Source organism: Aphelocoma coerulescens, chromosome 10 (genome assembly GCF_041296385.1).
Source record: "Aphelocoma coerulescens isolate FSJ_1873_10779 chromosome 10, UR_Acoe_1.0, whole genome shotgun sequence".
Lineage (NCBI taxonomy): Eukaryota > Metazoa > Chordata > Aves > Passeriformes > Corvidae > Aphelocoma > Aphelocoma coerulescens.
This window is the reverse complement of record NC_091024.1, coordinates 18582230-18606232: the sequence shown is the minus strand read 5'-3', so window position 1 is coordinate 18606232 and position 24003 is coordinate 18582230. Positions and strand designations below refer to the sequence as shown.

The 24003-nt window shown below is 44.1% G+C and overlaps 2 protein-coding genes across 4 annotated transcripts in view; one reads left to right on the top strand and one right to left on the bottom strand.

Annotated features, from left to right (window-relative positions):
• SCAPER (S-phase cyclin A associated protein in the ER) overlaps nt 1–24003 on the top strand; it is a 215008-nt gene that overhangs the window by 20435 nt on the left and 170570 nt on the right. The window lies entirely within an intron of this gene.
• The window catches only part of PSTPIP1 (proline-serine-threonine phosphatase interacting protein 1), a 51601-nt gene that overhangs the window by 16868 nt on the left and 10730 nt on the right, over nt 1–24003 (bottom strand). The window contains exons 2-5 of the mRNA XM_069026158.1: nt 16126–16226; nt 11949–12023; nt 1732–1766; nt 684–790 (exon numbers count right to left, since the gene is read on the bottom strand). Of these exons, the coding sequence (XP_068882259.1) occupies nt 684–790; nt 1732–1766; nt 11949–12023; nt 16126–16226 (318 nt within the window). The remainder of the gene's footprint in view (nt 1–683; nt 791–1731; nt 1767–11948; nt 12024–16125; nt 16227–24003) is intronic.

The window sequence follows — 24003 nt, the reverse complement described above, 5'->3', positions numbered from 1 at the left end:
AATTAGCAAAGAAATGAATATTTATTTTACTCCTCCATCACTCAGTGCTGTCAGAATTAAGGGGCTGTCCTGTCTTTGTCTTCAACTCCACGGACCCAGAGAAGGTGTGAGAGTGGCCACTGTTGTCTCTATTGAGACTATTTTTCAAGAGACTTGGGGCTTGATAAGGTCACAGGGGGTGAAATGGCCTTAAATATACTCAAATTTTTATTATACAACATCAACTAGATGCTACTTATTCCATGTATTTGTTATTCAGTATATATTGGTGTTGCATTCAGCATGATATTAATTTGCTTTCATGTTTTTAAACATTTGTGTTACGCCTTTGTTTAGCGCATGTTGTAGATTGTGCAGGGTCGTATCAAAGAAACCCATTGGCAAGGGTATAAAAAAGAGAAAAGGAAGGATTAAGTTCTTACAGAAATAATAATAACAGTATCTGCAGTTACACCAGAGAGAATAAAAGGGACTAAAACCTCTGGTTCCTGAGTTCAGAGCGCTACTTTGTTTCCAGCTGGGATCAGAAAGAGATTTTTGTTCCACAGTCTCGTCTATAGAGGGAACAGGGCATGCTGGAAATGCTTTATCATCTTTTGCAGAATTCCCAGCCTATGGCTGGAGAAAGGTCATCAGCACGGAACATTGACCCAATCTGTTTCAACATTTCTCTAGTTTCTCACCTTTTTTCTTTGCTCCTTCTGCCTTTCTCGGAACTCCTCTATTCCTTTCAATTCTTCCTTCAGCATTACTGACAGCTGGATATGAGAGTTTCCAACATTTTCAATTTCTAAAATAAATCAGAATTCATATTCAGTCAGTGGAAAGGTCTTTAAAGATAAAGTCACATTTTTTAGGAGATGTTTCTGTCATGTGGCTGCCCTATGAGTTCACAAGCAGGGTAGCCTTTAAAAAGGTTTCCCTTTTGTTTCTGCGTGCACTGACATTGCTGAGGGTTCAAGAGCAGAGTGACTGTGTTTCTTCATGGTCCCATTTACCCCATCTGTCCCCCTTCCTTTGGCGCTGAAGGTCAGAAGTTGTGGTGCAGAGGGAAGGAAGGAGATCTGACTTCCATCATCCCTGTGTCTGCTTTGCCGTGGCTGTGCTGCTGGGCTGTCACTGCTCTTGGGAGCTGCTGCCAGTAGTGGCCGGTCATTAGATGAGGTTGCATGCTGAGAATTTCCAAGGGTCAGCCAAGATGGATTGAATTTCAGAGCACCTGGCTGGCGCTGTTTGAAATGGCTGGGAACTTCTCTGCGTTTGTCAGCTTTGGTGCCTCTGAAATGGAGCCCCGCATTTTCCAGAAATGTTGAGCTCCCACACCCAGGCCCTAAAAATACCCCAGTCCAGCAGCTGCTTTTCAAGAGGGACTTTTGATGTAAACAGCAGGTACCAGTGACTAGGTACGGTGTCCTATTGCCTCTGATGGTGCTGCATTTTGTGTGTGTGAAAGGGTCTTCTCAAGCCTGGGGCAAAAGTTGGTTTGGTGTCAGTGGTTTGCAGAAGAGGGAACAGAGCTCATATCTTGTGACTTGATCCAGATAAATTTACTTGGAGAACAAGCCATTTGCTTCACCACCAGAAAGTGGATTGAGTGCCCAGCAGGCACCCTTTTCCTCCACTCTTTACACTACAGACTGGGATAAAAAAGCTGGGAATAGAGGGGGGAACAGGATGAACACATTGGGTGCCTGTGTTTCCTAGGTCAAAAGGGAACAGGGAAATACTTACGTTGCTTGAGCATCTCGAATGCTGCCTTCAGTGTGCTGTGGGGCAGAAACAAGACACTTTCTTAGTATTGCCTTCTAAGGGTGTGTTGTGAATCCAGGGAAAAAAACTTTCCCTCAGAACCTCAAAGATCCACATAGAGATAAAAACCCTTAATAGCCTCGTAATAAAAGCTGACCATGCTAACAAGCACAATAGCATCAATCTGTTACCATCAGGAAATGCAATAAAACGGTCCATGAAGCAAGGAATTGCACCATTCCTTCTGTGCGCCCTTTTTCAGTCGCACTGTATTTGTGACCGTGAATGTTAACAGCCTCTCTCCTTGCACCTTGCTAGTAGATACGAATGAAACGCCGGCGGCCGGGGGGAATTGGGGTTTTGGAGCAGTAGCCTGAAGGGTGGAGCGAAACCCGCTCGTCCCTGAGCGCTGAATGCGGCCCCGCTCCCGTCCTCGGCGCCCCATCCTGCGCCGCAGCATCATCCGCACCGCGCCTGCCGAGCACCCCCGTGTGGCACCGCTGCTGCCTTCCGCACCAAAGCCCGGCGCTTGCCACATCCCACTGGCACGGCATGATGAATAAAGCATGCCGTGAAATCCGGCCGCGCTGCTCAGCACGGAGCTGTTGGATGCAGCCACATCGCTCAGTGGTAGGGCTGCAGAGGGGCATGAGAGGGAACCACAGACTGATATCCTGTCTTTTGGCTAGGGCAGAGTCCAGTTCCAGAAGGCACCAGAGATAGCAGCATAGATGTGAAGAGACAGCAAAAGGTGTGTAAAAGGCATTTTCAACTCAATAAATTCCTCTAGCTCTGAATTTGCAGGCTGGCAGGGCATTTGCACACACAGAAGCCAGGGCTGAGGTGTGATTTGGAAGCTTTTCAGATTTAGAAATAATCTCTTCAAGCCCCAGAGTGTGTTGATCCTGGAAGGAATCAGTTCTGGGCTTTCCATGGAGACCTGGTCTGCCCCAGGGAGAGCCCAGGGGGAGAGCTGATGGATGAAGAGCCTCCAGTCTCCCTGGCTACTCGGAGACTGCTGTCACTTCCCAGCCATGTGCACCCGCAGATGGGCAGGGAAATCTGCATCTCTTGGGCCATTTTGGGAGCCTTACGAGGCACGGGAAGGATCCTAATTGCCCTGTGTTAATTTAAACTGGACATCTGTTTCCTAATCAAAGCTTGCTCTCCCAGCAGTGAGGCTGCCTTGCCGGGCATAAGAAAAATGCACAGGCGAGGGGAAAGGTTGGGCCTGTCCTCAGCAAAAACTGCCTGGAAACCCATCCCAGATCTAAGTTTATAGAAATATAAGGAAATGGCTTTCAAAGAGAAAAGAAGAGCTGCTTGAATTTTTTCAGATTTCAACTAGATTGTGGTGAATCTCCTGAGATAAGTCTGGGAGAGCATTCTAGATTGAGTATTTTTAAGTGTTTTCCTAACAATACTTATACATTTGAAGGTTTGTTTTGTAAAAAGTTAGTTGTGAAATTTGGGTGGAAACTAAATTTTCACACCACGAAGGAAACAAGCAGTATTCATTCCAGCTAATTAAAAGCTTGACATTAAAAGACAAGTTGAATATCAGTGGCAGAGAGAGTTTTTTCTCACCTAAAAGATCTAATGGATTATTTTGAAAAAATAAATATATACAAGGAATAAAATTTTCTTTTCTAGTGGGTAATTTCCAGTAGGAGGTGGGGAATGTGCTAACAACTTCATGCCTGAAACAGGTAAATACTGGAATTTAAAAAATAGAGGGCACTTGCAAACTGTGCATACTGTTTGTACTCTGTGTTGATCTATTTTTCTCAGAGATTTTTTTCCCTTTGCTGTTGGTGATTCAAATTATGCAAAAACTGGCAAAATTGCTGTAGTGGATAATGAAAAATAGCTTTCTCAGTATATATCAAGGACAAAAGCAATTTGCTGCTTTTTTGGTTTCGAGGCACCTGAGCTACCAGAGCAGTTCATGGTCACAAATCACCCATGGAGCTGTTCTCCTTTTTCTGGCTCTCTGTAAGGCCAAAGGGGTCTCTGGTGTAATAATGCATCTGGCTGTGACCCAGAGAGGGATCAATTTGTCCCCTGCATGGTCTCTAATGGCCTTTTCAGAAATCTCTGGCTTCTTCTTCCTTGTATGAAGGATTTGTCCAGCCAATTCCACAGCTGCTGACTGGGGCAAGTAGATTGAAATAGACTTAAGCCATTTCCTTCCTTATTTTTATAATATTTTTCTAAAATCAGTGAATTGGATCCCACATCCTTACAAGGCTTAAGAGGGCAGCAAATATGTCATCATGCCAAGTTATACATGTGGGAGAGAATAAATAAATCAAATTTTGACCTGTGGATCCATCAGGACTCCCTTTACGACTCCTGGGCTGCAGCAGCAGTGCTATAGATTTGCTCCTGGATGTTCTATCAGTGAAATATTTCAGTGCTTCACAGGGCTTAATGGAAGTGACTCCTGCAGATGATACATAAATGAGTTTTAATTCTGTCTGTGCTAGTGTGGATGTACAGCACCTATTACCTATTGGTTTTGGGTGGGTTTGGCTTTCTAATGGGATTGATGTGGGCTTTACTCTGAGGCATCCAAAGTGAGGACATCTCACTCTCCTGAACACTCTGAAAGAGTGCTTTACCCTCAGTAGATGTGGCTGCTTAGCATTCTGGTAGAACTGATTTTTTGTGTCTGTCCTGTGGATAAATTAGAAAAACTGGGGTTGAAAACAATTCAAGTAAAACTGAAAATTTGACACCATTTGCCTTTTTTTTCTTTTTTTTTTTTTCTTTTTTCTTTCCTTTTTTCTTTTTTCTTTCTTTTTTCTATTTTTTCTTTTTTCCCTTTTTTCTTTTTTCTTTTTTTCTCCTTTTTCTCCTTTTTTTCTTTTTTCTTTTTTTTTATTTTCTTATTTTTCTTTTCTTTTCTTTTTTCTCCTTTTCTTTTTTTTTTTTTTTTTTTTTTTAACTACCCACTTCTGAGATTTCCACATACATTCTGGAATACTGTTAAATCACTCCATCTAAAGACAGAGCTCCAGCCTTCCCTTTGGGCACCCCCACATGGAGAATCCCGCAGGTGTCTCCTTGAAAATAAGGCTGCACACGAATTTACTCTGTGTTTGTTAAACAACTCCCTGTTGTACATTTAAAGATTGGATTTGTCAAAAATTAATTTTGGGCGGAAACAGGAGTGCCTGAATCTGGAATAAGAGGAAACAGACAGAGCCTGTGCAGCAGCCACTACAGCAACTTCGAGGGGGTTTTGCCATCTAGTGGCTACAGTATTCTTACCGGGTTGGTTTGGCTTTTTATGCTTTCTCTCTCTTTATTTTTGGACCTTGTTTTTGCTGAAAAACTGAGCTGTGCTGGGCAGTCCTCTGTGCCACGAACACCCTCAGGAATTGCTCTGTTGGCCTGCTTCACAGCCATCAAAAGCTGAATTTCATGGCACCAGAGATGTAATTAGCAGAGCCGTGGCAGTGGCAGTGCCTAGGTGACAGATATACTCACCATGTACAGTGTTGCACTACACTATTTTGTCTAAATCTTTTCAACTTTAAGCTTGATAGTTTGGACACTTTTTCCTAGTACTTTGCCTTTAGACACTGGGTTAACTGAGTAATTCAGAGAGTCCCCTTATATCTTGTACACAGGAAGGTAAAACAGGCCCTTCTAACCGGAAAACCACAGATCGTTTTTAATTTTCTTTCTTTTCTACCTTTGCTTGGTGACTAGAAGTGGGAAATAACCCCACCTTCCTTTCTGGTAGGTTTCTGTTTTGACATTGGTATGAGCTACAATGTTCAGTTGTTCTTGTAATTTTTAAAAATACCCTTCCTGAAACTGAGAGAAGTCTGTGCCAGATGAACTCTACAGACCAGTTCCCAGCAATCCTGTCCACCCTCAGCCTCCGGTAACTTAGATCCTGATAGCAGAGTTGTGGAGCCACTGCAATGACAGTCCCCTCTGAGGCCACCATTAACATCTGCCTTTCCTCCTGGCACACAGGGAAGACCCAATGTGGTATTACCAAGCATTCCTTCTGTGAAGCCCAGTGGTGTGGGGAGACATGTCCAGAATCATCTGTCTCTAATAATTCACACCTGGGAATTATGTGTGAACCTGTGTCTTCACTGCAAAGAAGAAATGAAGGGAGAGGAGTTGTGCTCTTTAAACAGGGAAGTAATGAAGTCACTACCCAGTCCTAGGCCAGGCACACAGCAGTGTTTCACATGAGAATCATGTCTCACCTTGTTTAGTGGGCATGTGGCAAAAACACTGAAGAATTAATTTTGCCAGGATGTTTTCTTGTTCTCAGAGGAGCTATAAACACAAAGACAACACCCCTCAGTGCAGCTGGAAGGATTTCTGTCCAAGTTCCAGCTGGGCTGTGGTGTGGAGCCACATGAGTTGTCATCTGAGCTGCTGCAGAGGATGCACTGTGCACTAGGCTGGGCTCAGTGACAGCTTTGGGATTGTAGGACTTTCACGGAAGTAGCAACCTGTGTGGAGGGTTCCTCACGTGCTGTGGGGTGTCCACATCCATGTTTGGGTGCTTGGATATTTCCAGGGATGTGTCAGGAATGGCAGCAGCCCTGAACTGAAGGGGAAGGGGGCTGTGTCAGCACTCCAGGGCTGGTTACTGGGAGCACAGACATGTCACCCCAGACTTTGCTGTGGGAGGGGAGCAAACAGGAAGACATCTCCATGTTCCTTGTCCTCCCTGTAAATCTGTGTCCAGAGACAACAAATTAGATCCCTTGTGGCTCCAGAATGAGCTGTGCTATCGAAATCAAAGGTTAAAACAGTCAAAGCAAATTTTGTACCTTTAACATAAAGCTAAATCTCCTCACATCTCTCAGAAAGAGAGCAGCACCGCTCAAAAATGCCTGTCCTCATCACTAGAGAGCTTTTCTAGATCAAATTTAATGGGGACTGAGCAGAGGCTTAGGTCTATTTTCAGAGTCCTGAAAGTTCAAAGTACTAGTGTATATGTTCTGTGTGGGTTCAGAACATTTGGATGGAGAATAACCAGCCATGGAAGGATGTGACCTTCCAAACTGACTTTCAGCTTCAAAAATGCTGGCTTTGTGTGGAATAATACAGAGGATTCTGTATATTAAGTGACAGATGCACTATTTTTATCCATAGGAAGCAGCAATTGGCATTTTGTTACAGATGCCCTCACCTCACACTCACCGAAATGTTCTATTTCAGGCATTGCAGAGAAGAGCACATATGGGCTTGAAGGAACTACCCTTTCCTGATGTCTTAAGGAGATGGCAGTGGAAAAAATGGATGACAAATGTAGGAAATCATATACATGAGAAGGGACAAGCAGAGCAAACGACAAAAATAGCTCTTGTCAGTCTAGACAGAATTTAACCAGCTAGTATATGTTTACATCAGTTATTTTACAGAAGATCAGTTCCCAAAGACTCTGGTTCAGCTGAAGTTGAGGATGTATCTGAGAACTGGGCTCTGTAGCATATTCTGCTTTCATGTTGCTGTGCTGAAGAGTTGCCCAAAGCCACTGTGTGGAAATTCCCAGTAACCTTGCAGCCAGAAAGGTGTTTCCTCTTAAAGGCACAAGCTCTGCTGGGAATCATCTCTAGTGTGAGAAGCATCGTTGCTGTGTACACTCCCAGCAAACAGTTGCAAATATGATCTCAGTCTGTAACTTGGCTGAAAATGCCCAGTTTCTGTACATCCTCTCCCATGTGTGCACCACAGAGAGTACAAATACTGCAGTTTAAACTTCAAAACCTGTAGTTCTCTCTCCCCTGCTGGATATGGCTGTAAGCTGTCATTTGCCAAGAAAACATGGCTCTAGGTTTGTAATCACCTTTTCATAATTTCTTTTATGAGTGGAGACTAGGAAATGGTGATACGGATTTAACTTTTTTAGTTTAAAAAGTGGGATAACAGGCGTACATTGCTTTACCTATTGACTCAGTGGATACTAAAATGTTTCAGGTTTTAAATAAGAAAAAGACAGAAGAAAACACTGGCGGCTGCTCCATATAAAGCTGCTGCTAGTGTGGCATCCTGTGAACTTACTAATTGCTATGGCTAGAAGATTATTTAGAAGAAATATCTTCATATGCTTGCCCTGTTGTTCTACTCTTCCCTTGGGATCTACTGTTGGGGACAGAATATTAAGCTGAAGGGGTTAGTCTGAGCCTGTGTGATCCTTCTTGCAGTCTTAGACTGAAGTGTGTGCACCCTTCTGTGCATTGGAATGAGCTTGCCAAGGCCTGTAGCAACTGCTGAGTCAGAGCTGTGCCATGGGTTGGGAAGAGGATCTCCCTGTTCCCTTTGGGAAGGGGTTTGTACCAGCTGCAGTGCTTTTGGCAAGAACAAGCAGCCAGACTACTGAATGATGGTGTCCTTTGGCTGTTAGACAGCACTTGGAGGGAACTTTTGTTTCTCGAGCTGGAAGCTGGAGTGTTTGCTTGCTGTGTCAATGGTATCCAGCACCAGCTTCTTTTAGAAACCCCATCTTGGCTTTTTTAAGAAATTAGAAATAAAAGGTGCAGCGTTGTTGGGGTTCCTCCCCCCTCCCACGTGGTCCTGGGAGAGGGGTCCCGGGCTAGAGCAGGGCCTCCGGGGTTTCCCTACTCCCTGGTCAGCCTCGTTCCCCATGGGTTGTTTTGTGTTCCCCTGCCCGGGGAGGACCCTCTGGTCCCGTGATTGCTCAGTTCTTGGCCAAGTTGCCGACCGGGCAGCTAGAGAAATAAACATCTCTCTGAAAACATTTACCAATAATTGGTCCTTATATTTCTTTTCCACGGGCTTCGTTGTCTGTACAAGTTGCAAGAATTCCCACTGCAACACAGCATGTCTGCCTTGCTGGTTTTGGTGCTGTCAGACACATTCCTGCACCGGTGGGCTGCCCACAGCCAGTTCCAACCCCGCTGTGCACAGGCACGGCGAGGCCCTGGCTGTCAGTCGCACCTCCAGCAGCAGTGCTCACATCTTGTCCCCTGCTAGACCTGAGGTCAGCGTGGTTCCCACGTTTCTGATCTGCGGAGCCCACAGCAGACACTCCACGTTATCCTCTTTGGCCAGGTCACAACGTGATGTTACTGCTGGGGCTCGGCACTGAAGTGTCCTGTGAGGTCTGGCCTGGAGCTGTCCCTGCTAGGCTCGGGCAGGGCCGGGCCCTGAGGGGCCAGCTCTCCATCAGAAGAGCTGGAGCCATGCTGAGGCAACAGCCCAGGGCTGTAGGGTGGGATCCTGATGGCTGCTGTCAGCTAGAGTTTTCTCAAATCAATAGAAAGCGGTCCCAGATTTGCTATTCCGTTCCGGTAAGCCTTCCCTACAATCTTTCTTTTGAGTCAGCAGCATATTCCTTCATCTGTGTCCTCGGTGAACAAAAAAGGGCAGTTAAATCTTTTTATACATTTAGCTGAGTTCAGCAAGTTGCTCCAGCTGAAGCAGAATTTTGGGGGGGAAGGGGCATGCCTGAAAAAATATTGAAATTGTTGGGGGTTTTTTAATTCAAAATTAAAAGCTTTTAAAATACAGGGGAGGCTTGGGAGAGATCTGTTTTCTGCAGCAACGGCCACTACCTGGTGCAGTGTGCCATCGACTTCTCCAGGCTGCTCTGGTGGTTGTTATTTACTCATCATGCTTATTCCCTGCACCTTGTTTTGTGCTATCCTGACTGTGCTGAATTATCAACCTGGGCCTTACAGTTGTTTCTCTTAAGATCTTCTGGGAATTTTCTCATACTGGAAGGTTTTGGGTGTTTTTTGTGGATGCATTTTTTATGTTCCTTTTATCGATTTTTTGAAAGGGTATCAGGTACCCTCCTGATATTGAGAACTACTGGGGTGTGAAATAATTTCCCAGAAGTGACAGAAAGCCTTAGTATGTGAGATGTTTAAAAGGTAGCTAAATTTAAGACTAGAGGATAATAATTTTGCATTAGCAAGAAAATGACTGAGTGATTTAAAATTAGTAAGTTCTGCTCTTCTGCCACATAGCATGGCACAGGAAGGTCTGCAAAATGTTCTGCAAAAAAACCTGGAAGCTACTTCTTTCTCTGGTCATTGTCAAATGGAAGTTTTAGGTACAAATACATTAGATTTTAAGAAATACTGCTACCCAAAGCTGCATTTGAAGGTGTGAACAGCCCTGTTCAGCCTGTCAAGTACTTGTAATTCCCTTAGGACCCAGTATGCTAGATGATAATAGGGAGCCCTATAAAGAGGAAACACTTGGAAAAAATGTGCTGGGACAGCTGCAACATAGTGCTTTCAAGCTTTTCTTACTATAGGTAGTACATAGATTCCCTCCCTCAAGTTTCCCTGATGGACTGACCTTGGGAGCAGAACTGCTGCCAGCAATCAATGTCATATAAACAAACAGAAACTTCACACGGAGGAGATCACACAGACACAGAAAATTCAACAGTTTTAAGGCATCAAAACCAAACATTTCATTTTCTTTAGTTGTTCCAGCCCTGAATAGACTTTAGTTTTCTCTGATTTTGTGTTTGCTCCGGACAAATGCCCTTCACTGCCTGTCTGTGTAATTCCTTAAACAGAGGATGCTGGATGAGAAAGAGCCAAGTGTCCTCTCTGCTTCAGAATGGGCACAGTGAGACACTTTCTCTGATAAAAATATCAGTGCAAAGCTGGTCTCTCCCCAGCCAGGTGTGGGTTAAGGAAGCACAGTAAATCAGCTCCATAGCACAGCTTTGTTCATGTATTCAGCCTTCCCTCCATGCCAAGTTATAAAACTGCTGGATCAAAGTGGAGCTGGGCCCAAGTCCAGACTTCCCCCAGCTTGAGGGGAACTTGGATCCATATCCCAACACTGGGACTTGGCTCTGCCTCTAAATCAAGCTCTCATAATCTCTTAGGAAAAGTCAGACCCATGAATTGTCCACTAAGTCACTGAAGGGCAGCCAAAGCTGCTTGTTGCTGAACACATTTGCTCTGCCTGCCCTGTATTGGCAGTGAAGGAGTTGAGGTGAAGTCTTTCTTTAATCCTGGAATGCTGATCTTAGCCTTTGGGTTGAGAAGAACCCATCCATCCTTAATCTGATGTTTTAATTCCAGAATATTTCTTCTTCTCCTTCCTTTTCACCAATTAGGTCAGTGAACTGAGACACCGGGAAGGCAGAAGCCATCTCCTAGGTCTGTGGTATCCCTGGGTGCTGCTCAGGGGCAAGGCAGAGCTGGAGCACTGGCAGGGGAAGCCTTGCCTGTTCTCTTGGCATCACCACAGCAGTGTCTGTGTCAGCCTGGCCATGCCACCACCGAGTCACATCGGGTGATCGCTGGCACCTCCCTGCCATGGCAGTACAAGGCTTTGAGGTCAAGTCTCCCCATAAACTACAAACAGGGAACCATTGGGAGTGATAAATCGACGTGAAAAGGAGACTGCAATTAAGGAATGAGATATGGGATGGATGAGGGTAGCAGGCCCCAGGGATCAATAGAGCTGTTTTATGTTTAGATTGAGGTCTTCTCTTTCAGTCTTGTCTTCTGTGACCCCACACCTTCATCTTCAGCCACCTTATTACTGTATTATTACTTGTTACAATAATGACAAAATGTCTCATTATTGCTGCTGCCATCAATAATAGCAGCAGTTTATCAGCAGTGTTTATTAAGTTAAATTCCATACCAACATCTATCTTTTCCTCCCAACACAATTTATACATGATTTAGGATAGTAATGGAGGAGACAGAGAAAAATATGTCATCTTAGTGTATTTCAGTAGTTCCATTGAATTATTTCAAATTAAGTCCCTTCAAAGAGATTTAAATTTTGTATTTGTAACCTAAGCCTTTTTTCCTGCTGCAGCAGCTGATTTTTGGGGTCTTTGTTCTGTCACAGTCCCTCAGTGTTCATCAGCTTTCCAGAATTGTCAAGCTACCATCCTAAACATTTCACAACCTTTTCCTTTCTCTTTTTTCCCCATCACTTAGATGGCTTTTGGGAGCAAATATTAAACATTAAGAATCTTGAAATTAAAAAAAAAATTCTCAGGAAAGGACCTACTGGCAGTTTCCAAATAGACACTTTGTGAATCCTACTGTGAAGGACTATGATGTTTCCCCACTTTCCCTGTACATTGTGAAGAGCTGCATAATGCACTGAAGTGAGTGGCTGTGACCACATTCAGGCAAAACACAGGAGTATGATATTTCCTCCAAAATCATTTTGTTTCCACTAATAATAAAAGAATTCCTTACTTGATTTCTGTTTGTCCTCCTGCTTTTCGGGCGATTTGAACCAGCTCTTTCCCATATCTCTCTTCTGCTTGTGCTCTGTTAAAAGAAAACTTTACTCAATTTTTCTTAGTGGTACCAGGATCACATTTACACTCATCTTGTAATTGTATCTGAGGTACAAAACATCAGAAATTGAACTTATTTTATTTCTCTATCTCCTCAATCCTAGTGCTGTTAGTTAACCTCTGAAATATTTTGGGTAAATTATTTCTAGAAGAAATTAGATAAAAATGACGCCCATTTTCTTGGCTTTGATTACTGTGGAATGCTGTGTACAGCTTTGCCCCCAGAACACGGATCCATGAGGAGAAGGAGGTGAACAAAGATGAGGTGAAGGCATTCAGAACAGAGCAAAAGGAACCTAAAAATGACAGCTGACTTGATCCATGAAAACACTGGCTGTGAGGGGAGTGAAGAGTAGGTTCCACAGGATCCATTCAAGAGGTGTTGAGAATAAACGGGAGCCAGGGGTAGCAGGAGTATTTCTGTCCACTAGAAAGATGAGGTGCTGCTTGAAGAGCTGCAGTGGAGCCCAAGGGGGAAAGAGCCTTGGTAGTTGTGTGGTGAGGCTGGGGCAGTTTTGTGGAAGGAACAATATGCAGGATCTCACCTAATGGGGAACTGTAACTGGTGACTCAGGAGAGTGGTTCTGTTTCTATGGTTAATAAAGAAATACAAATATTCCTTTGCTGACTTCCCTTCCCCCCAGCACTGGAGAAAACTATTCTCTTTTTAAAAAAGTATTTGTACTAAATGTGTTACTTCCTTTCTCCCGAGTGCAAGATCAAGGTTGGAACCAAGCTGTCAGTCTTTGAGTAGCTGCTAAAAACTATTGAATGGTCAATAATAAATAATGAACAGATACCCTGGTGCCAGCATCTGAGGAGGGGGGTGATTTTGTTGAGGGTAAGTCCAGTTCTCAATAGCAGTTTCAAAGCATTTCAAACCATTTTGGCCTGAAACTTGGCACCTTAGAGAAACATACTCTGTTCAAAAATCGAATTTGATGTGGGTGCAAGGCCCTAAAACCCTGCTGGGTTTTAGTCACATCAGTCTTCCCACTCAGCCATGAGGTGCTTTGTATTTCTCTTTTATGAGTTCCAGCAGTTTGAAGTCTGCTTTGCAGCTTTGCCTCATGGCAGCTGTTGGGATGGGTCCCTGAGAACATCCCACCACCTTTTCTGCTGCCCCTGGGCTCTGGGAGCACCTTGCCTTGTAGCCAAGGTGCTCTGGTGCAATTTCCACCATCTCCTGTGACCTGAAGCAGGCTCATCCCAGAACTCCCCCAGCCCAAGGAGATCAGCCAGGCTGCTGGAGCAGCAATACTGGCCCTGCAGCAGGCTGCAGTCGCCGCAGGAGCTGAGAGTGTTCCTGGCCTCTGTCCACGGCTCCCATGTGTCTAATGCTGGCTGTGCTGTCCTCCTGCACTAGGAAATGCTTTGCTTTAGTGGGGTGTTCCTACATCACTGCTTTGGTATTCCTGCTACAGGAACAGGGTGCAAAATATGGTGACAGGCCACACTGAGGCACCACTTCTTTTTCATGTTAGATGAATGAAGTTTCATCAAAATGGAAATACACTCCAGACACATAATGCTGCAGAAGAAGAATAGATTAATTTTCTTCTGATTTGAGTATCAAGAAACACTTTTGTGTCAGAGGCTTTGTTTAGTGCCAGTGCCTGTACATCAATGAGAATTAGTCCAATGCTGCAGTCCAACTTTGCTTGCTCAGTACACAAGTATATCATGGGAAAAAAGTATGGCCAGCTTTTATGCCAGTCCCAGCTCCTGAAACCTCAGGCCTAAGGACTCAGGACTAGCCTAAGTCAGAGGAATTTGACAGGAGGCTGATACCATCTCTTCACATCTTGGTGTTGCTTTTCCCACTTTCCAGTACTCCTGCACACAGCTTCTAGGTTTCCCTGCAGCCATCCAGAGATGAAACATACTTTGTGTTTTAAACCCGGGCTTTGTTCTGGAATACAACTTTCTCACTCCCAAACCTCTTAGGGTCTTCTCTGGGCCAATTAGGGGGATTTGTGGTTGGAAAACTGATCAAATGTTAGTGTGGCCAGGGCCAGGGCAGCTGGTTTCAGGGTAGCTGCTGCAGGAGTCCTTGTTGATATTCCAACATGAACCACATGGTACGGACAGCCCCTAGAAACAGAGATTCATCCCATCCTTTGATCTTCTCCTGGGTCATTCCTATGAATGATGTGAGGACAAGCTGAAACAAACATCTGCCAGCAATAAACTGGAAATCATATCTTTAACTCAGTGCCTAGTTCTCTTCTCCTTTTCCTCCCCCTCAACGTGCATGTACACAGACAGGCACACACACGTACACATGCTCTCTGGAATGTGTTGGGGATGTAAAAAACCTCATGGAAACATTTGCAAAATGACTCGATGTGTATTTTTTCTTCTTTGTGGAAAGAACTTTGTGCCTCCACCACAATCCAGGAAAAACCTCATCCTGGAACTTGCAGAAGCCTCTGCAATGTTTTGGAAGGAGCACAGGCACGTGTAGCATCCGATGCAGAATTGCACTGCCTGAGGCCTGCAGTGCAGTTCTGGTCTCTGCAAGTCATGAGGCACAAAGGAGCTATTTTAAACAGTTGCAGCTAAGCTGCCATCAGGCAGATGTGACTTCAGGACTGTGTGATGTGTGCCAATATAACAGGCTTCCACTGGCAGTCAAGAAAAGCACTGAAATAGCTTCAAGTTTGGATGGGAAACTTCACATGCTGTGAAACAGCCACCTTTGAGTCTGACAGCTCACACCCCCTTGAAAGTCCGAGGGCTTTAAAATTAGCCTTCAGAAAACCACCCTAAACCCAAAAAACTAGATGGGGACAGCATGGGAAGAAAAAGCAGGCTGTGACTGAGGAGGGCAGAGCAATATCCATAAGGTAACAGTGCTGAGATGAGCTACTCTGGGATTGCCTGCAGGATATATAATCCATATTGTGTGGTCTTTCCTACATGTCATGTGTGAGCATGTATGTGCCTCACTCTACATGCTGAAACTGTTGAAGCCACTTAAAAGCAGAACCAAATCTCAGAGATATTTTTCTAAGTCACACCTACAAAAATGAATGGCAAAGGAGCCAGAGCAGCAGTGTGATATTTTATCACCCACAAAATGGTCAGCTGGCCATAGTTGCTGTTGAGCAGCACCAAGAAGCACATAAAGCAGGGACATAAACTACAACATTGTTACTTGAAGCCTGCTAAGGTTGGTGAATGACACAGACTAGTTTGGGTGTCTGGGTAAGGCTTTAGGTAGCACTTTATGTAGCTTTGTAGTTGAAAAACATCTCAGTTTTGGTACTGGCAGGAAACTGAAACAGTGCCTGTGGCAACTGTTCAAAGCATGTTCAAAGAGAAACAAAAATGTGCAAGTCATTTTTGCCCTGCAGATGGGGAAACTTAAAAATGCTACTTGTGGATGTAGGTGCTACTGTGTGATTCTGGACCCATAATGAGGGGTCTTAGTGGAGCTCTGGTGTCACTGTTGGGGCGGTCACGACACACACGGACAGTGCCTCGGACAAAGTGCAAAAAGCTGTTTATTAAACAAAGCAGCCTCTTTTATACGCTTTTTGTATGTTGTCATTTGTGTTACAGATTCATTGGCTGCTAAGCTACTACAGTATACTTACTGGCTACTACTAACTAAAGCATATAGTCATTGGCTACCTATGGCATAAGAATTCAAGCATTCAGAAAAATAACAGGTGCAGATATGCTGCTGTTTTTCTCCTATTGTTTTAACTTTCATGCTTCTGTTTATACTGTATTCTTATGGATAAAAACTAACTGCTTTTCTTCTCACGGGCTTTTCTCACAAATAGAAGTTAACCATGTCCAAATTAAGGTCTGTGAAGCCTGCAGACCTGCTGTCAGCCTCAACACTCTGGGTTTCTGACTCCTTCAACCTTCCCTTCCCTTCTCAAGTCTTCGAGATTTCTATTTGTTGTCTTCACATCACAAGGCTGGGATTCAAATCACTCAGGCTTTTCTAAGTAAGCTCATAACACTACCAAATTGAGAAACAGCCTCCTATTCCCTTCCAGATGCCAAAAGACACAAAAAGGAGGCTGTTCACACTTTTTTCACTCTAATTTTCATACCTCTGCTTGAGCAAATCCTCCACATCTTTGCACATCTTCTTCCCCTCCAGTAGCCGCTGTACGAGCACCTCATAGCCGGTGTGGAAGGTGAACTCCTTGCACTGAAAACAGAAAGAAAAAGTAGAAACTGTTAAGCACATCAGTTCCTCTTACCTTAATTCTAATTCTTATTTCTTAATTCCTCTTACCATATTTCTAAAAAGACTGGTCAGAGTCAGCCCAGTACAAATACTGACCTATGGGGCAGTAAGTGTGCCACCTGGTCAGTGGTGGAGTGCTTTAATGGGAGGATTCGTAGCACAGGGAGACAGGATTTCTGTGTTCTACTCTTGGTCCTCCCACTGCCTCACAACAGGGTAAGGACAAGCCATTTTTCTACGGAGAGCCTGAGTTAACCAGTACATAGTGATAATGTTATTGAAAATGTAGTGGTGAATGTTTTTTGAGCTTTATGTTACAGCATTACGGTAAAATCACGGGCTGTGAAACCATAAAGAGAAGGAGTGTGTTCCTTCCCTCCAGCAGTTTATCTACAATACAAGCCCTTACATATGAACTGAATGCAGTTTATACATCCATCCACTGTCCCCTAAGCAGTTACCATTTAATAAATGGGTTACTTTATCGCTTTCCACCAGCACTGTGAAGAAGACAGCTGTTTAAGTTTTGGTACTTGGAAAAGATCCTCTGGCAAGCAACTGCTGGGCACTTGAGCTTGTGGCTTTGCTTCCTTGTTGTTGGGACTGGAGAGGAACAGGGGAGCTCTGGGGATGAATGGTTGTGGTTGATGGCAGTCTTGGTGCTGCTCACAGAGGCCTTGGGCCTTCTGTGGAGATTTGCAGATCTAAGAGCAGGTTTTTTTGATTCTTCAAGAGCTAGGATAAATTTCTGCAGACAATCCCTGTAAAACTACAGGTTGTAGCAACATTTCTAGTGCTACAGTTCAGTCCATTGTAGCAGCCACCACCCCTTAAGAAACAGGATCTCAAGCCCAAAATCTTAGTTTTCCTAATGTTTCTAAGGGCAATTTACACGCACACATAGCAGAGCAGGATCCTGTTGTGAAATAAATGAGAAGCAGGAAGTTTTGCCATTCAGAGAGGAAAGTAGGAAAGGTTCTTGATAATACCCTGGCAATGGATCCAGCATTTACCCCCTCACCCTTTTTTGGGGGGGAAATTCCAATGGCAGAAGGCATCACCACTGTAAACAAAATTACTATAAATGGCTCCCTCTGCCTGGCAGAAACTCTGGTCAGATGCTTCACGACCAACCCGCAGCCCCAGCATTTTAACTGTATATTTTCAGATGCAATCGGCTATATCCCAAAGCCATGTCCACAGCTTTCTTGTCCCAGAAATGCTGCCCATGAGGTAAGTGAAGATATTCTGTGGGTTGGTATAACCCGAACAGTCAGCCACTGCCACAGGCATCAAAGGGAGAGTGATAAGCTCACTGTGAAGTTAGTCTGCCTTTCTGTTCAAGATGTCTCTTTGTTCAGTAAATGCTAAAACTCCCTTGGTGTCTTTCCCCACCTCTTTTAAACTGGCACAGTTGTTATACCAAAAGGATGACAAAATCTTTATGTCTGAGAGAATGCTTGTTAAATTCTCTAAACAGACAATGAACAACAACTTGTTATCAACCCAAAAACACACACACTAACACAACAGTGTGCTGGGGGGCAGCCTGATGGGCTGAGCCCATCAGGCAGTTTCATCAGGCCCCTAGAAGCATCACTGCCTCCCAGGTTCCTCTGGGTTTTGCTCCTCTGACTGGCCCTTGTAGAGGGATTTCACTCCTAAAAAAGGACTTCCTACCACAGACATCCATTTAATCTATATTAATTTTGAGGGGCATTCATCTCAAAATGTGCTTTATTGTCCTCACTCGGTGTTCCTGCAGAATGTGGAGGCCCTGTTTCAGAAATGCTGGGGTCTGAAATCCAAACCAGGGCTCGCAGGCAGCAGTTCTGGCTGTGCTACAGAGCACGGGCTACAGAGGGAGGGAGAGGAAATGCCACAGCCAGGGTGAGACAACTGTGAGCTGCTCTGGTCGCTCATCCTGCAGCACTGCTTCTTAATTTCCAACCACAACGGAGCCATAAATCACTTAGGCCTCATCTTATTTACACAAATGTTTCCCTTTTATTTCAACAGCTCTATTTCTTCTTTCACGTGTTGTACAACTACATCCCCTCTCAACCTCTTCTTGCACCCAAACAGACCTCCTTTGCCCTTTCCTGACATACTGCTCTTTCATCCCATTGATTCCCGTGTGTTGTTATAGCACCTCTTAAAGGCTGAATAAATCCCTGTGGGACAAGGATGATGCTTTACCACTCCAGTAAAGACTAAGTGATGCTTTGTACCATGGCATTAATGTCTGCTCTCTAAGAAACACTTTTGGCCCATCAGAGGATTATATTTGCCTTCTTCCACTATCAAATCATAGCAGTGGAACTTAAATGAACTATGATCTACAGATATACCTGCAATTCTCTCCTCTCCTGCTATTTTATTCAACAAGGTCTCAGAGTATATTGGATTTTTTCACTACTGATCTCTTACTCCCATTTTGTACTTTGAAACTTTGTTTTTTATCTGTTTTCTGTTACCCCAGGTTTGAAGGTTATCAGATACCTCCTGTACAATATTTCATTCTGTTTGTTTCGAGCACAGCTATTTCCAGCCCATTCTTCATGTCTTATGGCAGTATCCAGCACCTCCCGCAGATCAGTGTCTTTGCCCACTTTACAGTTCTTCCCCTGCTTTGTCTGTTCAGTCCAATTTTTTCTTCTCTAGTTTCTTAAGGATTTCATGTGTAGCACCATAACTGAGCCCATATTTTCTTTGTCAAGACAATCAGACAGCAAGATTGTATCTCATTAAACAACCGTCTAGCCTTGCTAAGCTGTCTCGCCTCTATTCTATTTTCCATTTACTATTTTGTGTTATAATTAGCACACGCATTGAGTGGTTTTGCAAAGGGTGTTAAGAGCTGCGCTACTCAGACAGTGCTTGGCACTTCTCAGAAGGGATTTTGTGATGATTGTAAGAACTAATGAATAGCCAAAGAATGAATTTTTTTTTTTAATTTTCTTTTTTTTTTTTTTAGAAATTAGAAAATATGCTTTAATTAGAAAATAAATATAGTCATTAAATATGTAAACATCATTTGCTTATACCAAAATCTAGTTGCTTGGAAGAAGGCGATTTGACTCATCACCAGTAATTTCTCTCCTTGCCAAGAAAGGGATTCTGCTTAGTCAAAGCGTGTGTGGCTGTGAAGGAGGATTTAATCCTTGTTACTAAAAAAGATTAGTTATTCCTTGTTGTACAACAGGCCTATAATCACCAGTAAGAAAGTGCTTGACACAGGGATTTCAGTGTTGTGGGCAGAGTCATGTTGTCCTGAGATTCACCCCCTAACTCTGCACGTGTGCTCTGCTCTCTGCCTGGGGATTTTCTTCTTGTTTTCTTCTTAAAAATCGCAGGTAAAGGAGGGACAGACTTACCCCTCCTCTGCCCAGTGACAAAAGTTGTTTCCCTCTGGTGCAATGAGCAGCCTGTTCCTTCAGAGACAAAAGAAACGTGAAAGGGAGTTCAGTTATGACTGAAACCTACAACTTCTGTGCTCTAGTTTAACCAGAACAGCTTTTCCTAGAATACTTGAAAGGAGGCATGGAAGCCTGCAAGCAGAGGTGATGACAGTAAACATGCTGGGATGCACCTTCTTCTTTCCATTTCTTTTTCCCTCTGAGGTTAACAATGCTGCTCCCTCCCATTAGCACTTTCCTGTGAGATCTGTGCCTTGGGACTGTGCCGTCCCTCCTGGTAGGAGTTTCTCCGTGGGTAACCACACAGGCAAATGTCAGGAGTTAATTGTGGGAGAGATTATTCAGGGCTGGCTCTGAGCTGGTTTCTGCAGCCATCAGGGAGCGGCTCCGAGGATTTTGATTTGGTAATGAAGGCTGCAAGGGAAGACTGGTGGTGTCAGTTCCCTGCCCAGAGGGTAGAAAGTACCAGGATTGCTGGGGGGTGACATAATTTCTTCTTACCTCCTGGTGGCACCAAGCTGAGTAACCCTGTGTCTTTAACTCACTGAGAATCAGCCCTATTCCAGAACACAGCCTTGTGCTGCTGGGTGCCCAGAGGGAACTGAGAGGCTTTTTGAAGTGCAAGAGTTTACATTTTGAAGTGACAAGGCTACTATTACTATAATATCAAGGAGGAAAGGATACAATGGACTGGACTGAAGCAAAACTATCCAAATTCATGTGCAAGGCACTCACTCCATGGTACACCCTGCACATCCAGCTGGTGATGGTCAGAGTGGCATGAGCTCATGAGGTCATTGTGGCTGTGCCATGGCAACTGTGGGCTTTTCTGTTGTGGCTGCTTTCCTTGGAGCGTTTCTAACCATCCTGGCACCTGGGTTGCTCATCCAGGACTTTATTTAGAGCTAGTTTACATACCACAACTCGTACCTCTCCCTGCTCCTCCAGGATTAGCTAGCTTGGCAGCATTTTAGCATCTCCCCCAGGGCAGCCTCTGCTGCTGAAGCCGTGTGTCCTGTTTGGGGAGTGCCACAAGCTCCACCCGGGCTTGCTGCAGTGCTGTGGGAGGTGCAGCTCTGCCTCTCAGCAGTAAAGGCCTCGTCCCAGCATCTCTAGCTGCAGAGCCTGCTCACCTGCTCTCTGTAAGGAACTGGGTCCAGGGGGTAACAAGGAGAGTAACCCCAGGCCACAGCATGGCAGTGGCACCACCCTGATGGGGAAGAAGTGCTGGAAATGGAAAAACTACACAGCAGACACTGGGTGCATTGCTCAGTACCCAGCAGGACAGTGCTGAGCTATTGTGGTGATAAACACAGCATCAAAATCCACACACATTACCTGCTCTGCACCTCTCAGGTGGGCCTGACTGCCAGCGGGCCTGGCACGAGCACTGACAGCTAAAGCAGAACTTGCAGGGGTTCTTTCAGCCTAATCATCCTTCATTTAGGAATTATTTGAAATGTATTATCTGCTAATATTCAAAAAATCTTTTAAAATCCCACACTTTCTCTTAAGTTTGAAAGTATTTAGTTATAAAATTTCATTCCTTGTCTTGGTTCCTAATGATATTTTCCCAAAGCTTATATCAGAAGTGTTTTCACATGGTTTTGGACTGAAAATGCTGAATGCTGCTACCTGATCCAAATAAACTTTTAACATAGATTTTCAAAGAGAAAAATAATTGAAACTGAATCTGTTGTGGGTATCTTTGGAATTTTTCTCTAAATCAAACTTTTTTTTTGCCTCATATATTGTTTAGTTTAGGTAAGCTTATAACAATTTTAGTAAAATAAAAACTTAAGATCCACTTTTCCAGAGTCAAAAAGGAAATAACTACTGGTGTGAGGAGGAAGTTTAGGGAGAACAGGGCACAGTGAAGCTCTGAACAAGCATCATTTGGACAATATCTTTTTCAACTGTCAGAAAGAAATCCTTTCTATCCACAGTGATACCACACATGATATCTCAGTCCTGGACTGAAAGTAAGTTGTTCTGACTGAATTATATCAATTAATTGCATTCTTGCATCATACTACTGGGTACTGGCCCCGAGTGTTTCTAGATCTTGTTCCCTTGATCTGCCAGTCTCCTTGTCAAGTGCTCTGCCAAGGGCTTCATATGTGTAGATGAGCAGCAAACAGATCTAAGAGCCAACAGCCAAACATGACTTAGAACCTCCAAGTACATTGGACTGGATATTTCCTATCATGCCATTGCTTTTCACTTTTTCATTTTTTACTGTAATTCAATCACTTGCTTTGTGTTTCATGGTTTTTCCCCCAGTATACTGATTTACCAAAATCTGAATATTGATCTAATATTGATATCCAACTGAGACAGACAAAAACTCTCTAACAGTTTAGAGTTAGAAAGTGCATGTTTTATTTGGCGCCAGGCGCTGCGTGGGATAGCTCCCTAAGATGCAGGGCCCTGATACAAGCAAACACGATACCTTTTATTTCCAAATATTATGAATATCCAAAATACAAATGCATATTCGTAATGTTAACACCTCCCATTCTCTGCTTCGTATGGAAATGAGCTTGTCATTAAGCATGCGTAGTGCATGCTCTGAATTGAGTCGGTGGTCTTGAATTGGGTCAGTGGTCTTAAAAAGGTGAAGTAACCCATCTTCCTCATTTTGACCTTTTCGCCTTTCTGAACTTTAACAATCCTAATTACTTTAGTGACCTCTAAGTTTCCTCTTGCATGACTTTTGAACGGGTTCCCACAAAGGGAGGAAATTGGTAATTGGCCTTGTTCCCTACACCAACTTATCAATGTTTCTATTCCTCGTTCTAAGCACAGCGAAGCAAACATACAAATGACAGATCATCAGTTATTTGGCAATCAGTTACTAACATCTTAGAACCCATTTCAGATCCAGCTCTCCTAACTATTTTAATTAACTCTCACTGGGCCCAAGTTCTTCCTATTCTAACTAATTTCAACACAGCTAGCCTATAACTAAAATCTTTATGTTTCTTCTAAATGTGTTTCAATACTTTAAAATTTCCTCGTGTTTCTAGAAATATATTCCTGATACGAAGTGTTTTGCGAAGTTTATTGCTGTCTTTCTGCACGCTCATGCTCTCCTGAAGTAAACAGGACAGCAGTGAGCACCACTACTTTGTGTGTGTACTGGCCCAGAGAGTGCTGAAATCCCCTGTCCAGCTCTGCCTGATGGGGCTCAGGGGTGCTGGGGCCTTTGTGGCCGTGCTGCAATAAACGGTGGTTTGGTGCTGCTTCCTGTTACACAGCTGCTGTCCCAGCTCTGCTCACCGCAGTGCCACATGAAAGAGCCTTTTTTCAAAACTAACCCTAGCTTCTCAGCCTGGCCCTCCGCTGCCTGGCCCTGGGAATGTGCCAGCAGCTGAAAAGGCAGCTCAACGACCCCGTTCTGAGCTGAGCACACACGTGGGGAAAGGTCACCATGCCCAGAACAGAACGGTGTCGCATCGGAAACCTCTGACCGAAACGTTCTCTCCTGACCAGTGCTGGGTGGGATATGAGTCCTTTTACATACATGTTCATGTCACAGTCAACTGCTTGATGGGTTTAAAAGCATGTGCCCATGCTGTACTGTGTAAGAGCTCCTTTTTCCTACTGGCTGAAATCAGTTGGAATGGATGGGAATGTGATGGCTGCTTGTGCTTCCCAAGACTGACTACAGAATTTATACGAGCTTAAAAAAATTTTTCTTTTAAGTATTCTTTTTTTTTTTCTCACATAAGTAGAAAAGGCAAGGAAGAGCAGGTGGGTTGAAACTGGCTGGATAAGATCTCTGTCCCTTCTTGTAAATTCACTCTTTGTGTATCAGAAACATAAATGGTTGCTTAGGATGTAGGTAGGGACATTTTGGTGATAATTCCAGGAGTTGGCTTGGGCATTTTGCAGAGGAGGCTTAGTCTGCAGTTTGGCTGCAGCCCGTTACCTAAATCTGACATGCAGTGCTTTTCATAGAGAGCAAATGGTATTTATTGCCAGGCAATAGCATAGAGGTGAACCTTGAATGGGACCCTCAAAAATCAGAAGGGAAAAAACACTGCAGCATTCCAATTGCTGGGCTGCTAGACTGCCTCTCCCACTGCCCCTAGCGAGACTCTCATCAGATTTCAAACCTGCAGCAGCTATGACACTCAGAGATACAGCTGAAATTGAGATTCACAAACTATACAATAGCACTGCAAATGACATCGAGCAAAACGGTAGCTCCCCAGTGGCCTTTTGCTCTTGACCCTGCGGGTTTTCTCTGAGAAGGAAATGGTTGATTTAGAGTTCTGCTGACTGAGGAATTTGCTCCTCAGCTTCCTGAGCCC